Source organism: Neoarius graeffei, chromosome 14 (genome assembly GCF_027579695.1).
Source record: "Neoarius graeffei isolate fNeoGra1 chromosome 14, fNeoGra1.pri, whole genome shotgun sequence".
In the NCBI taxonomy this organism is placed as follows: Eukaryota; Metazoa; Chordata; class Actinopteri; order Siluriformes; family Ariidae; genus Neoarius; species Neoarius graeffei.
Genome location: NC_083582.1, coordinates 51,420,655 through 51,435,345, shown reverse-complemented (window position 1 = coordinate 51,435,345; position 14,691 = coordinate 51,420,655). Strand labels below are relative to the sequence as shown.

General features: G+C 41.6%; 1 protein-coding gene across 1 annotated transcript in view; it reads right to left on the bottom strand.

The window, feature by feature from the left end:
- Nucleotides 1-8,784: 8,784 nt before the first annotated feature.
- The window catches only part of ccdc186 (coiled-coil domain-containing protein 186), a 58,822-nt gene continuing 52,915 nt past the window's right edge, over nucleotides 8,785-14,691 (bottom strand). The window contains exons 15-16 of the mRNA XM_060939929.1: nucleotides 13,020-13,239; nucleotides 8,785-9,421 (exon numbers count right to left, since the gene is read on the bottom strand). Coding sequence (XP_060795912.1) covers nucleotides 9,338-9,421; nucleotides 13,020-13,239 — 304 coding nt within the window. The 3' untranslated portion in view covers nucleotides 8,785-9,337. The remainder of the gene's footprint in view (nucleotides 9,422-13,019; nucleotides 13,240-14,691) is intronic.

Sequence of the window (14,691 nt, the reverse complement as noted above, 5' to 3'; positions counted from 1 at the left end):
GCTCATTATCGTTGTAAACAGTGATTATTTGAGTTACTATATCCTTCCTGGCAGCTCAAACCTATCTGGTCATTTTTCCCTGCCCTCTCTTATCAACAAGGCATTTCTACCCACAGAACCGTCGCATAATCAATGTTTTTTGATTTTCGCACCTCATCTTATCTCATTATCTCTAGCCGCTTTATCCTGTTCTACAGGGTCGCAGGCAAGCTGGAGCCTATCCCAGCAGACTACGGGCGAAAGGCGGGGTACACCCTGGACAAGTCGCCAGGTCATCACAGGGCTGACACATAGACACAGACAACCATTCACACTCACATTCACACCTACGGTCAATTTAGAGTCACCAGTTAACCTAACCTGCATGTCTTTGGACTGTGGGGGAAACCGGAACACCCAGAGGAAACCCACGCGGACACGGGAAGAACATGCAAACTCCGCACAGAAAGGCCCTCGCCGGCCACGGGGCTCGAACCCGGACCTTCTTGCTGTGAGGCGACAGCGCTAACCACTGCACCACCGTACCGCCCTCCACCATGAGACTATTTCATGCACTACACTCTTAGAAAATAAAGTACATTATTGTACCTTTAGTGGTACTATGGCTTGTCACTGGGGCAGTACCCTCTAAGGTACTTATTTGTACCCTTTATATACTGCTTGGGGACATATATGTACCTTTTTGGCCTTATAAAGGTGCACATAGTTATCTTGAGGTCCAATAATGAGCCCTAGGGGGTACATTAGTGTAGATTGTACCTTGGGAGACAGAAATTGACTCCTATTGTACCTCTGTTTGTGACAGTGTACAAAAAAATACTAGGTGTGATCAGCTGTAAAGACCTGCTGTTTTGAAGCAGCTTTCAAAGGAAACTTTTATTATTTATTTATTTGAGCCAACAGCTGTGTATTATTAATCATAATGGAATTGGATGCTTTAAAAGTGCATTAGTATTTTCAGTACTCCCCTGAGCCCCACTGCACATTTAAAACTGATCTAGAAAGGCTGAGTGGAATATGGCCCTGATTTAGCACAGCCAACATCAGCAGCGTGCCTCTGGCATCATCCCATCTTGTTATTGGTAATCATTTGTTTGGCAAGAACCTTTATCTGGGCTTGTGGTGGTGAAGCCTAACACTAAACAGTGCAAACACGTGTGTGTGGTATTCTTGAAACATCTGCAAGAAGAAATGTCACTCTGTACCAGTGACTATAGTGTGCAGTGCAAAGGCTGCTATGATAACCTCCACTTTTCTGGGAAGGCTTTCCACTAGATTTTACAGCATGACCATTGGAATTTCTGCTCATTCAGCCACAACAGCTTTAGTGAGGTCAGGCACCCACTATGTTTACATGCACAAAGAATTCTAGTTTTTGCCCTTATTCCAAAAAAAAAAAAGAGAGCTTCATGCAAGAACAGATTTGTCCTCAAGTGGCTTGTATGAATGATTGGTGAATGTGGCAAGTTCTCGTCAATATTATTGTATTTTGAAATTTCTCTTAGGCACGAAAACAATTTAAGAGTGGTCCAGACCTGTTTTCGGAGTCATGTGCAATTAGTCTGCTGTTATCCAAATCAAAAGTTTCTCCCTAATGAATAATATATTTTATTACTTTGAAGAAATTTTGAGTTTGGAAATCTTATACTTCATCATTATGTTGACATTATCCCGTTAAACTCTACAATTCAAAATATATGTCTAATTTATTCATATAGCCTATAACAATCACATCATTAATTTAAACTGGCTATCAGTGTATAACATGTCACTATAAATATGAACATGCCAAACTGCAAAACAACTTAAATTATGCAGTGATTTAAGGATAACCGGATCTCTGAAAGCAGGACTTAAATTTCCAAACTTTTTTTTTAAGTTGTTCTTTTTAGTCTTTAATGCCATTTTCATGAATAATCTCGCTTCTTGGTCTTTTGGCTCAGATCAAGCATAACCTCATATGGTATTGGTGGGGTGTTAATTATGCTAATTTACAATTCTCATGAATGTATGCTGAATTACGGTACGCACAGATGGCATTCATCATGTTTACACAGGATCATTTACACAATTATCAGAAGTTAGGAGTATTCACTGAATCTGCCTCACATTCGTACAACCCCGATTCCAAAAAAGTTGGGACAAAGTACAAATTGTAAATAAAAACGGAATGCAATAATTTACAAATCTCAAAAACTGATATTGTATTCACAATAGAACATAGACAACATATCAAATGTCGAAAGTGGGACATTTTGAAATTTCATGCCAAATATTGGCTCATTTGAAATTTCATGACAGCAACACATCTCAAAAAAGTTGGGACAGGGGCAATAAGAGGCTGGAAAAGTTAAAGGTACAAAAAAGGAACAGCTGGAGGACCAAATTGCAACTCATTAGGTCAATTGGCAATAGGTCATTAACATGACTGGGTATAAAAAGAGCATCTTGGAGTGGCAGCGGCTCTCAGAAGTAAAGATGGGAAGAGGATCACCAATCCCCCTAATTCTGCGCCGACAAATAGTGGAGCAATATCAGAAAGGAGTTCGACAGTGTAAAATTGCAAAGAGTTTGAACATATCATCATCTACAGTGCATAATATCATCAAAAGATTCAGAGAATCTGGAAGAATCTCTGTGCGTAAGGGTCAAGGCCGGAAAACCATACTGGGTGCCCGTGATCTTCGGGCCCTTAGACGGCACTGCATCACATACAGGCACGCTTCTGTATTGGAAATCACAAAATGGGCTCAGGAATATTTCCAGAGAACATTATCTGTGAACACAATTCACCGTGCCATCCGCCGTTGCCAGCTAAAACTCTATAGTTCAAAGAAGAAGCCGTATCTAAACATGATCCAGAAGCGCAGACGTCTTCTCTGGGCCAAGGCTCATTTAAAATGGACTGTGGCAAAGTGGAAAGCTGTTCTGTGGTCAGACGAATAAAAATTTGAAGTTCTTTATGGACATCAGGGACGCCGTGTCATTCAGACTAAAGAGGAGAAGGACGACCCAAGTTGTTATCAGCGCTCAGTTCAGAAGCCTGCATCTCTGATGGTATGGGGTTGCATTAGTGCGTGTGGCATGGGCAGCTTACACATCTGGAAAGACACCATCAATGCTGAAAGGTATATCCAGGTTCTAGAGCAACATATGCTCCCATCCAGACGACGTCTCTTTCAGGGAAGACCTTGCATTTTCCAACATGACAATGCCAAACCACATACTGCATCAATTACAGCATCATGGCTGTGTAGAAGAAGGGTCCGGGTACTGAACTGGCCAGCCTGCAGTCCAGATCTTTCACCCATAGAAAACATTTGGCGCATCATAAAACGGAAGATACGTCAAAAAAGACCTAAGACAGTTGAGCAACTAGAATCCTACATTAGACAAGAATGGGTTAACATTCCTATCCCTAAACTTGAGTAACTTGTCTCCTCAGTCCCCAGACGTTTACAGACTGTTGTAAAGAGAAAAGGGGATGTCTCACAGTGGTAAACATGGCCTTGTCCCAATTTTTTTGAGATGTGTTGTTGTCATGAAATTTAAAATCACCTAATTTTTCTCTTTAAATGATACATTTTCTCAGTTTAAACATTTGATATGTCATCTATGTTCTATTCTGAATAAAATATGGAATTTTGAAACTTCCACATCATTGCATTCCGTTTTTATTTACAATTTGTACTTTGTCCCAACTTTTTTGGAATCGGGGTTGTACAACCATGTGAAAAAAGTTAGAGAAATTTAAGATAAGAATACAGAAACGTACTTGCATGAGGCCCATTATTCCTACTATGCTGTTTGCATAGCTAATGGAAAAGAATATTCCACTAATTTTTCTGCTTATGTGTATTTACCTTGTAAACTGTTGTTGGTTTGCGTACAATGCACAGAGCTGACCGTAAACTGGGAAGAGACAGTGTGTCGCAAACTGCCGTAAAACACCAATTGAGCTTGGTACGACAGACATAATGAAAAGCAAAACAAAACATAAAAGAAAGGAAGTCAAAACACACAAAATTAATAATTGAGCTGTTTGAGGTAACTGGACTATACAAAACAGTATACTGAGAGTTGAACTACAACATTTAGCATTTTGTACATATGGAAATTGTTGCAGTATGTACATAACAGTACAAAAATGATTGTGCAATGACAATAAATGGTCATACACTCAAAAAAGAAGGAAAAAAAACAACATTCTGAAAGAATGCTTCTAAAACCTGAATAATATTCCATGTCAGTCGGAAAATGGTAAATTCAGAATACGGCCAAATTTGGACTATCCAATGGATGATGCTGTTTACATGATCTGTATAAAAATTCAGAATATTGTTATGTTTGGAATAATAGTGGCACATTAGTGTGATGTCAAGTGACGAGGCCTGGGGTACAATTGGTGTTCCTGTTCTTCCCAAAAATGTTCAGTGGAGCCGAGGTCAAGGCTCTGTGTAGGACACTTGAGTTCTTTCACTCCAAATTCAACAAACCATGTCATCATGGCCCTCACTTTGTGCACAGGGGCATTGTCATGCTGGAACAGGTTTAGACCTCTTTGTTCCAGTGAAGGGAAATTGTAATGTTACCGAATACAAAGACATCTTATACAATTTTTGCTTGCAACAGTTTGGGGAAGAACCATGCATGGATGTGATGGTGAGGTGTTCACAAACTTTTGGCCACATAGTGTGTAGATTAAGATACAAAATTGGACTATTTCTAGTCATTTATTTCCTCGTTCCAAGCTTGCTCTGTTGGCAGATAACCTTGCTTGCTTCAATCTTTAAATTAGAAAAAAAAAGAAAAAAAGATCAAGACTTACATTACAGGCATTTAGCAGACACTTTTAATCCAGAGCGATGTACAACCTACCCAGAGCAGCCTGGGGGGCAGTTGGGGATTAGGTGCCTTGCTCAAGGGCACTTCAGCCATTCCTGCTAGTCCAGGGAATCAAACTGGTGACCTTTTGGTCCCAAAGTTGCTTCTCTAACCATTAGGCCATGGCTTAATAACTATATCATAATATTATAAATAGTTGAACTGTATTTCAGATATTTTCACTTAACATTTTTTGCAGTACTTAAAATAGACTTCTATTACAAGACTCTTGCCATCTTGCCTGAGTCAACACTAAGATCTACACACGTTTATTTCATCTGCTTGCTTCAGTGAACACACAGAAGATATGACACTTCTGGGGTTTTTTTCCCCCCCAACTCCTGCTGACCAGAAGCCTACACGCGCTATGTATGTATGTGATGAGTGATGAGGTGATGATGAGAGGGCATGCAGAATGTGTTCCTATAACATTCATTAGGCAGCATGACCACAGCACATAAAGACCATACACATATTATTGAACGCTTAAAAGTTGTCATTAGGTTACAGAATGATCGCAGTGGTGTATTGATTAAGTATTAAATTGCTTATATAAGCTTTGTTTGCTATCTGTCTTTGTTTTTTAAACAGCAATTCTTCTGAAACCTTTTGATATGCCCAGGCGTAATAGCAATGCACAGTGACAGTACCAGTGCTATTACTAAGATAATCCTGATGGAGAAAGACATTAAATGTGGCTTATGAATTCTCTGAAGGTCTTCCAGCTTTATGAGTTTCACAGGGCCTTATCAAGAGGAACTAAAAATAGCTTGGTAGCTGGGTTTATGCAGTGTCCCACTGGCACCATCAGCAGGGACAGGATCTCTTAACCTGGCATATTTCACTATGTCTACCAGCCACGAAAATATCACAGAACTGAGCTGAATTTCAAATATTCTTCCCTCACTGGTGCACTGATACAATCGACAAATAAGAAGAAAGAGAGGCTGTCGGATCAATGACTTATCAGTAAAAGCTAACATTTGTTTTGCCTTGACTGAAGGGGAAAAAAAGAAAAAGAAATTCTGCTTACCACTGATACAGTTCGCCTTCATTTAATGAGCTTTTGGAAAGTAGATGTGAAACTTTACTTGCCGTTATCTTGGCAGAGCATCTTGGGCATTTTTTTTTTAAATGTGTTTCCACACAATATTGTTCCAAATATATTTCTGTTTATGCAAGTGATTTTTCAAATGACACGTGTGATTGTATCTGTTTTACATGGATTCTGTCATGTATATATATATATATATATATATATATATAAACTATTTTAGTACTGTCTGTTATCACACAGGAAACACACCACTGAAATCAGTTTAAAAAACAGAGACCACCAAATGTTCAGTGTCCTGTTGAAGTTTTGTTGAGAACATTAGCACCTGGCAGAATGACAGAGAATTCCAGCTGTATCAGAAGAACATGGAACACACTGTATGGTCACTGAGAGAGAGAACCAAGGTGGAGTGCTGCACCCTACCGCTGGGATTCGACCACAGGTCTCACTTATCTGAGAACATTGGCTGTGGTTTTTCGTGATACAGTGCAGCTGACTGACAATACAAGTGTTGCAACAAAAAAGCAGTATAAAGTTTGTGATTTTTCTACATCACCGAATGCTTTGCGTTTTAATAAATATTGATAGCTGCTCCTAATCATTTTGTGCTCGTCATATTTATTTATCTTTTCAATCATTATGCTGTCGTGCTGCTGTAACATTTTAATTTCCCAATGAAAGATTTTTTTTTTTGTTAAACACTGGATATGACCTTTCCATAATTTTGATCAGAGCATACCACACCATCTTTTCCATCAACCGCTTTAGTGATCTGCTGACAAGATTCAGCAGTGACTGTGGAAGCAAGAGTCTCAGGAAGAGACTCCATCCCTGCATCCTATGTAGCTCAGCTATATTTAAACTCTCTTGGTATAAAACACACTGACCTGCATAATGAATACTTGCTGATGCTTGCCCTGATGCTGCAATTTGCATTAGCCAAGGGAGGCACGGTGGTGTAGCGGTTAGCACTGTTGCCTCACAGCAAGAAGGTTCAGGGTTCGAGCCCAGCAGCCAGCGAGGGCTTTTCTATGTGGAGTTTGCATGTTCTCTGCGTGGGTTTCCTCCAGTTTCCCCAAAGACATGCAGGTTAGGTTAACTGGTGACTCTAAATTGACCGTAGGTGTGAATGTGAGTGTGAATGGTTGTCTGTGTCTATGTGTCAGCCCTGTGATGACCTGGCGACTTGTCCAGGGTGTACCCCGCCTTTCGCCCGTAGTCAGCTGGGATAGGCTCCAGCTTGCCTGCGACCCTGTAGAACAGGATAAAGCGGCTACAGATAATGGATGGATGAATTAGTATCCAACACTTTTTGTGCAGTGACACAACAAATGTATAAGAACTGTTTCAGGGAGTCGCTTTTCTTTTCTTTTTTTTTTATTTCCTTGTAAGCACCATATTTACAGAAAGGAATCCAGATTTATATCTTTAAAAACAAAGTTACCATTTACATCTCATCATATGTACAAGTTTGTATAATCACAGTCTGACTATGTTAACTGAACGTTGCACAGATGAGCGAGATTCAATGGTATTTTTCCACTTCATTGGTTTTGATCACCACTCACACACACACACACACACTTCAAAAGATAATTCTTGTCAATTCATACTTAAGATAATTGAACAGGGAAATTTAATAAATTATTAAACAGACCCTTAAACAATTGACAGTGTTTATCTTGGAGTTCAAGCTCCAAAGCAAATTCCTCTGTTCACATTGCACAGTATTTTCCTTTGTTTGCAGGGAATGTTTCTGGTGTGTCTAGGGTGATGGAGTGTGGAAAGGAAAGGTGACGATCTCAGCACTGGCCTCAAGGTGTGTTGTGGTACAGGATTATTAATCCCTCTTTGCAGCTCAGGGGCAAACGTTTACAATTCATGTGTCTAGGCTTGATACCTGGAAAAGGCTGGCAGGTGAAGGCATGGTCCCTGTAACATATTGCCACGTCTGAAATAATCCTTTGCCGTTTACCTTCTTAAGGATAAAGACAAAAGGAGTCCACGAGCAGCAGCTAACGATGCATTTCTTTCCAATTCTTAACTATACAGAACAGATCTCTAGGCCAGCAACTCCCCAGGCAGTCCGAATACAGCTTGTACAAAGCATACAGTCTGGCTTCATCCCACCAAAGGAATTTACTGTCACAAATTCATTCTTTTTAGGGCCTTAAATGGGACAGTTGCTGTGGGGATCACAGCTCAGGCCTGTTTTGGGGAAAAACAACCCCCCAACCCTCCTTCCTCTCACCACAAAGCGAAGGAAAGACCAGAATTGCACTTATTTCCACAATTTACTAATATTAATCTCGCTTTTCCACTGATCCCTTCAAACTACCTCTTTAATTAAGCCTCCCAACAGCTTTACACACAGAAACACAAACAGTGAGAGGGAGGAGAAAAGTGAAAATATAAATCCTGACTGTTTTTCTAATATAACAAATGGCAGACAGACATTCAATTTATTTCAGTAGGCAGGATAAAAACATAACATTGATTTACTAAGAACTTAATTTAGACCAGGAAAAAAAGCTCACTTATTAAAAAGACCAATGCTAATTATATCCAATTATCTCCAATGAAGTTAAGATTAATCTGCTTTATACTTTGCCAAGACACCGAATATTGGGGGTGAAAAAAAGTGCATGCAATGTAATATCTGGCCTATTTTTTTTTTTTTTTTAAGTGCTTCAGCCGGCCTGCAGAGAGAAAATGGCATCTGGCAGAAAGAAAACCTTGCGGCAAAAAAAATGTCCCCTTTCTCAAGCCACCACGTGGGAGTATACATTAGTGTCTCCACTTTACACATTCAGTAATTGGCACGGAAGTATAAGAGGCCAGAAAAAGAAGCAGTGGCCTTTATTCAGCAAGATAATGATGTGGAGCAAGTCTAAAGATGTCTTCTGTTTTCAAAATTCACCATTACCTGCTGAAGTCTCATTTTCTCAAATCATTAAGGTCAAGCTCTTTAGAGGAAAATGGAAGTTCCTTCATTGCATACATGTACTCAATCATTAAGTCAGTCATTATCCAAAGCTTTATACATTTAACAAATCACTGTTTTGAAGTGTGCAATTCTTTCTGAACTCTGGAGAGCAGGAACAGCGTTACATTCGATGGAGCACCTCACGCCGGACAGGGGAGTGATGATGGAAGGACAGTGACGCCAAGCAGACGGAGAGGACTCAAGTCCTCCATGAGGTCACTTTCTTTGTGGTATGCCTTTCTCCTTTCCCAGCTTGGCACACAGAATATGGGAACATATCTATATGTGTCTTTTTCTTTTCTTTTTTTCCCCTGCCAGCCTCCTGGGAAATCCCTGGTGCTTCAGAGCACCTGAATGCTTGTAAACTTCCACATTTTTGATGTCCTGCAGTGACTCTGCTGAGAGCACTGTCATTTTCTCCTGACACTGGGTTCACCTGGTCGCTGTTGCTGAATCAGTCTCTCGATCTCTGAACCCAAGGTCTGGAGATTCTCCTGCAGAGGAAAACATCACATTGTTGTGAGGTGTTTCTGTGCGACATGCAGCAAGGTTGCAGAAATAGAAACGAAGAGAGATTTGAAAGAGAGACTGAACCTGTAATCTCTCAAAATCAAGATTTTCTAAATTGAACTGCACCGTGTGTGTCCAGCATGGCAGCAATAATACCATAACAGAATGTCACAGAGAGAGCGTGTTGTATAGAGGATGTGCAGTCACGTGACCCGTCCGTGTTTACTCCGCCATATTGGACGGCTTCAGGATTGTTTACCTTGCGCGAGCGTAATGGATCCAGGGAGTAATCCCCAAGAAAATTCGGAAAATACCCCATCTACATTGCGCGATAACTTGTCTAAGTTTGTTCAGCATCTTGAAGGTGACATGAGGCAGCGTTACGTGGAAAAGTGTTCCAGGTTGGGGATAGCAGATCCGTACAACTTGCCGCAATCCTTGTTCAGGGAAATTCGGAGCTGCGGTGCCGGCGATTTGCCCGATCTGGCCTACCACGACATTTACAATTTTCTCATTAATCATGAATCGTGTTACACTGGCAAAGCCCTCAGAGCTTACAAGAGCCTGGAAGCTTATAAATATTTTGTTGTGGGATGGGTATCCCAACTATACCTCTGGAAGGTTCCGAAGAAGAATGTCTACTTGATAACCTCACGGGTAAGCAGCATTAAGACGTTTATCATAAAGAGAATATGCAGGACGTTTTATCGTAAGAATGTTCGAAATCTAAACTCAGTTCGAGATAATGACAGGGTTGTAAATATGTATGTTTTTGTCTGAAAAAAAATATCACAAATCACCGCTATCTTTGGGGCGGCACGGTGGTGTAGTGGTTAGCGCTGTCGCCTCACAGCAAGAAGGTCCGGGTTCGAGCCCCGTGGCCGGCGAGGGCCTTTCTGTGTGGAGTTTGCATGTTCTCCCCGTGTCCACGTGGGTTTCCTCCGGGTGCTCCGGTTTCCCCCACAGTCCAAAGACATGCAGGTTAGGTTAACTGGTGACTCTAAATTGACCGTAGGTGTGAATGTGAGTGTGAATGGTTGTCTGTGTCTCTGTGTCAGCCCTGTGATGACCTGGCGACTTGTCCAGGGTGTACCCCGCCTTTCGCCCGTAGTCAGCTGGGATAGGCTCCAGCTTGCCTGCGACCCTGTAGAACAGGATAAAGCGGCTACAGATAATGAGATGAAATGAGACCGCTATCTTTTCAGTACTTTACACAATCTGATAGGAAGAACTTTATAAACAAGTTATGCATTTGTATACATATTTTATTAAGAACATTAATATTACATGTCCATGTGAAAACTAGTTATATTTTTTTGATCACAACTTGGTGACAGGTGGTGCAGCGGACACCCATTTTGCGCGTCTCTCCTCGTCTGCGGGGAATCTATAAAATGACAGGCCCTCCTTTTGGCCCTGTCTATTGGTACAACCAAATGCTGAACAAGATATAACCATTCTCGAAAGATCTACTCCCACACACTTGATAATTAGAACGGGTTCGTCTAAGTTCTATGCGCGGCCATGCCGTCCAAGATGGCAGATAAACAAATATCACGTGACGTCACGTGCACACACTCTATAGGCAGGGCATACACACACGTACATTACCCTATAATGATCAGCAGGAATAAGAAAAAACATTTATTGCAAGTATTACTTACAATTACAAGTACTGTTTGTGCTCGAGTGAGCACTATGTATATGTTCCGACAGAGTCACCAAGGCTGATTATTTTCATACGGTGCGAGCAGCTCACAACCTTGGGCTGGAGATGACTGGAGAACATCGAGTGCATCGCATTGCAGGCATTTAGCAGACGCTCTTATCCAAAGCAATGTACAACATGCCTAGAGCAGCCTGGGAGCAGTTGGGGGTTAGGTGCCTTGCTCAAGGGCACTTCAACCATTCCAAACCTACTCCTCTAACCATTAGGCCACGGCTTCCCCATGTAATAATCAGGGCTGTGAAATAGAAATGACAAAATCCGAGGAAACAATTTTAGCAGGGGGTCTGGGGGGAGCAGCCCCCCAGGAGCCGGGGGCCTGGAGCCCGCAGGGCCCCAGAAGCTGAGCAGATTGTGTATATTGATAGATTTGAAGCATCTCCTGAAATCAAATATTTTCTCAACCATGCCATTTAATTTGAACTGATTATTATTATTATTAATTGAATATATAAATGTGAACAAGATGGTCTACCTGGTAATCTATAGTTCGACAGCTTCAATTTCACCAATTCCACATGTTTTTTTCCTTTAACAAGGTCAACCAAACGTGTTCTTCCACCAGAACCGTACTTAACATCCTGATGGCACAAGATGCAGTAAGCTTTCCCCGGTTCTTTTATCTTCCGTATGTGCTCATTCACTACCGACTTTAAACTCCAGCCATCGCCAATTCCATGGATTTTTGATGACGTTTTCCTTGTCAAATGTTTTTGACATCGTCGGTCTCACCATCCTCCCTCTGAACGATGTCCCTCCGTGACATGGACATACCGTGAAATTCTCCTTTTCAAAACCGTTGATATCGAAAGCGTGTTTAAAGAGCACAAGATTCGTGCCGTGGTTTGTAAGCACGGTGCAAATGCCGTAAACCGGTCTGTCATTGTCGCAAAAGAAACCTTACCCCCCCCCCATTTTTATTGCAAAATTAGATGAGTTACTAGGGGCGGCACGGTGGTGTAGTGGTTAGCGCTGTCGCCTCACAGCAATAAGGTCCTGGGTTCGAGCCCCGGGGCCGGCGAGGGCCCTTCTGTGTGGAGTTTGCATGTCCTCCCCGTGTCCGCGTGGGTTTCCTCCGGGTGCTCCGGTTTCCCCCACAGTCCAAAGACATGCAGGTTAGGTTAACTGGTGACTCTAAATTGACCGTAGGTGTGAATGTGAGTGTGAATGGTTGTCTGTGTCTATGTGTCAGCCCTGTGATGACCTGGCGACTTGTCCAGGGTGTACCCCGCCCTTCGTCCGTAGTCAGCTGGGATAGGCTCCAGCTTGCCTGCAACCCTGTAGAAGGATAAAGCGGCTAGAGATAAATGAGATGAGATGAGTTACTAAAATGATATTTTTGGCGGCCAAATTCGCGGAATTCCGCGGATTTTTCACAGCCCTGAATAATCTTTCTGATGTTTCCGATTACAACTGAACACGTACTCTGAGTAAACATCCCTTTAATCCACCTTGATCTTACCACCGATACGTTTCCATGACCACGAGCCTTTAGTCTGCATAGGGCTGTGTCCATGACATGGAGTTTTTCCTCTACCCTGCTGCTTCATGTCTAATGTGCATACTCCCAGCAGTCCGTCCAGTGTGGGAATGTAGTCAGTATGCATCATTAGTCAATCACTGCTTAATGTGCTTTGTTTATGATAGCTATCGCCTTCCCAGCCACAGAAAACTGTGATTACATCAGAAAATACCGAGAGGCAGCTGAATGATATCAGTTCTCCAAGTGAATAACATATAGGCAAATTACCACTTACTGAGACATGATACCACGCAACACATCATGGAGTTGGGAGGAACAAGCAGACAAAAAACAAGTGTTTAGAGTCCATGCTGATTAAGGCACACCATGTTACCTTCAGTGTGATGTTCTTGAGCAGCGTATCCTCCAGTACTGCCTGGAGCTTCCTGTTGATCTCCAGCGAGAGGTCAAGGGTGAGTCCACTGTCAGCAGGGTGTGATGTGTATAGAGAGGCCATGATGCCCCCTCTCTTACTCAAGTGGGCTTTGTTAAAATCTGACGCCTCTGACGAGAGTGCCCCAGACTCCTCCCTCAGCACATAGCTCTGGATAATTCTGCAGGACACATAGCAAATACCGTCACAACAGCAGAGCATACACACACTTCACAGACAGTGATACATTATTATAAAGGCTCTAATGGCTGTTGTGCTACTAACACCTCTAAGGGAAGAGGCCAAGCTAAAGACATTAAATGAACCAGGACACAGCAGAAGTAGTCGTCACAGAGCATTAATCACCAAATCAATGTACCTCATCTCTTTCTCTTCAGGACATAAAGCTGCAATAAACTGCAAGTAATCCAAAACTTGGCAAGCTCAGACAAACCCACCATCATGATTAAACTCATATAGCCAGAGTGGCTTCCTAAAGGCACTGTGATAGCAGGAAGCCTTGTTTTCCATTACACAAAGGCATAAGCTAATATATGATGAAAAATACATGCAAAGACAAATTAAATTCCTACTGAGGCTGTTCGTATTTGTTAGACAAACCAGCCAGGTGAGAACTCCAGAAAGAACCATTGCATCTTCTGAGTGCATTTTAATAAAAAGATCAAATCTTCAGATTGAATTGTACCCCTAAAAAAAAAAAAAAAAAGTGGCTCAATTTGAAACTGAATAGAGAGTAGCATTGTGCTGATGGAAATTCGAAATCATTATTGTTACTGCCATTATTGCCGACCTTTTAATATGTAGAAAACGAACATGAAAATAAGCATCTCTCCCATTTCACCTCATTCTGAACCTTTTTTAACCACGGTGACGCATGGCCCAAATAACACCCAATTCAGTTTTAACGCTTTATTCAGACCATGTTTCGAGACAAGGACATTGGAGGGCATACATGGAGAGGGTGAACTCCCCAAATGATGGGGCATTGACAGTTTGTAATTAAAAAAAAAAAAAAAAAGGGTAATCAGATACATCAGGAAATGTCCCAACTATCTAAAACAGAGAGGGAAGGCTAACATTTCATATTCTAGAGCACAAGCTAAAAATGGGGGAAGCACTGATAGAGTAGGTGGTGCAAAAATACAAAATTCCATCAAGCCATCACTCACTACTACAAAAACAGATCGGCTTACCTTAAATTTATCTAGGGTCCATTTGGACCCAATTTCCATTATGGCAGTATTTAACAAAACAAAATGAAAAGAAATTAAATTTTGTATAGAACACATCATGACTCATATGCAAACAAAAACAGCAGTTCAGTTAGTTTTAGTATAATTGGCTTATTGCCCACGTCATTATTATTTGACATCTTAAAGGAACAGTCCACCGTACTTCCATAATGAAATATGCTCTTATCTGAATTGAGACAAGCTGCTCCGTACCTCTCCGAGCTTTGCGCGACCTCCCAGTCAGTCAGACGCAGTCAGACGCGCCGTCACTCCTGTTAGCAATGTAGCTAGGCTCAGTATGGCCAATGGTATTTTTTGGGGCTGTAGTTAGATGCGACCAAACTCTTCCGCGTTTTTCCTGTTTCCATAGGTTTATATGA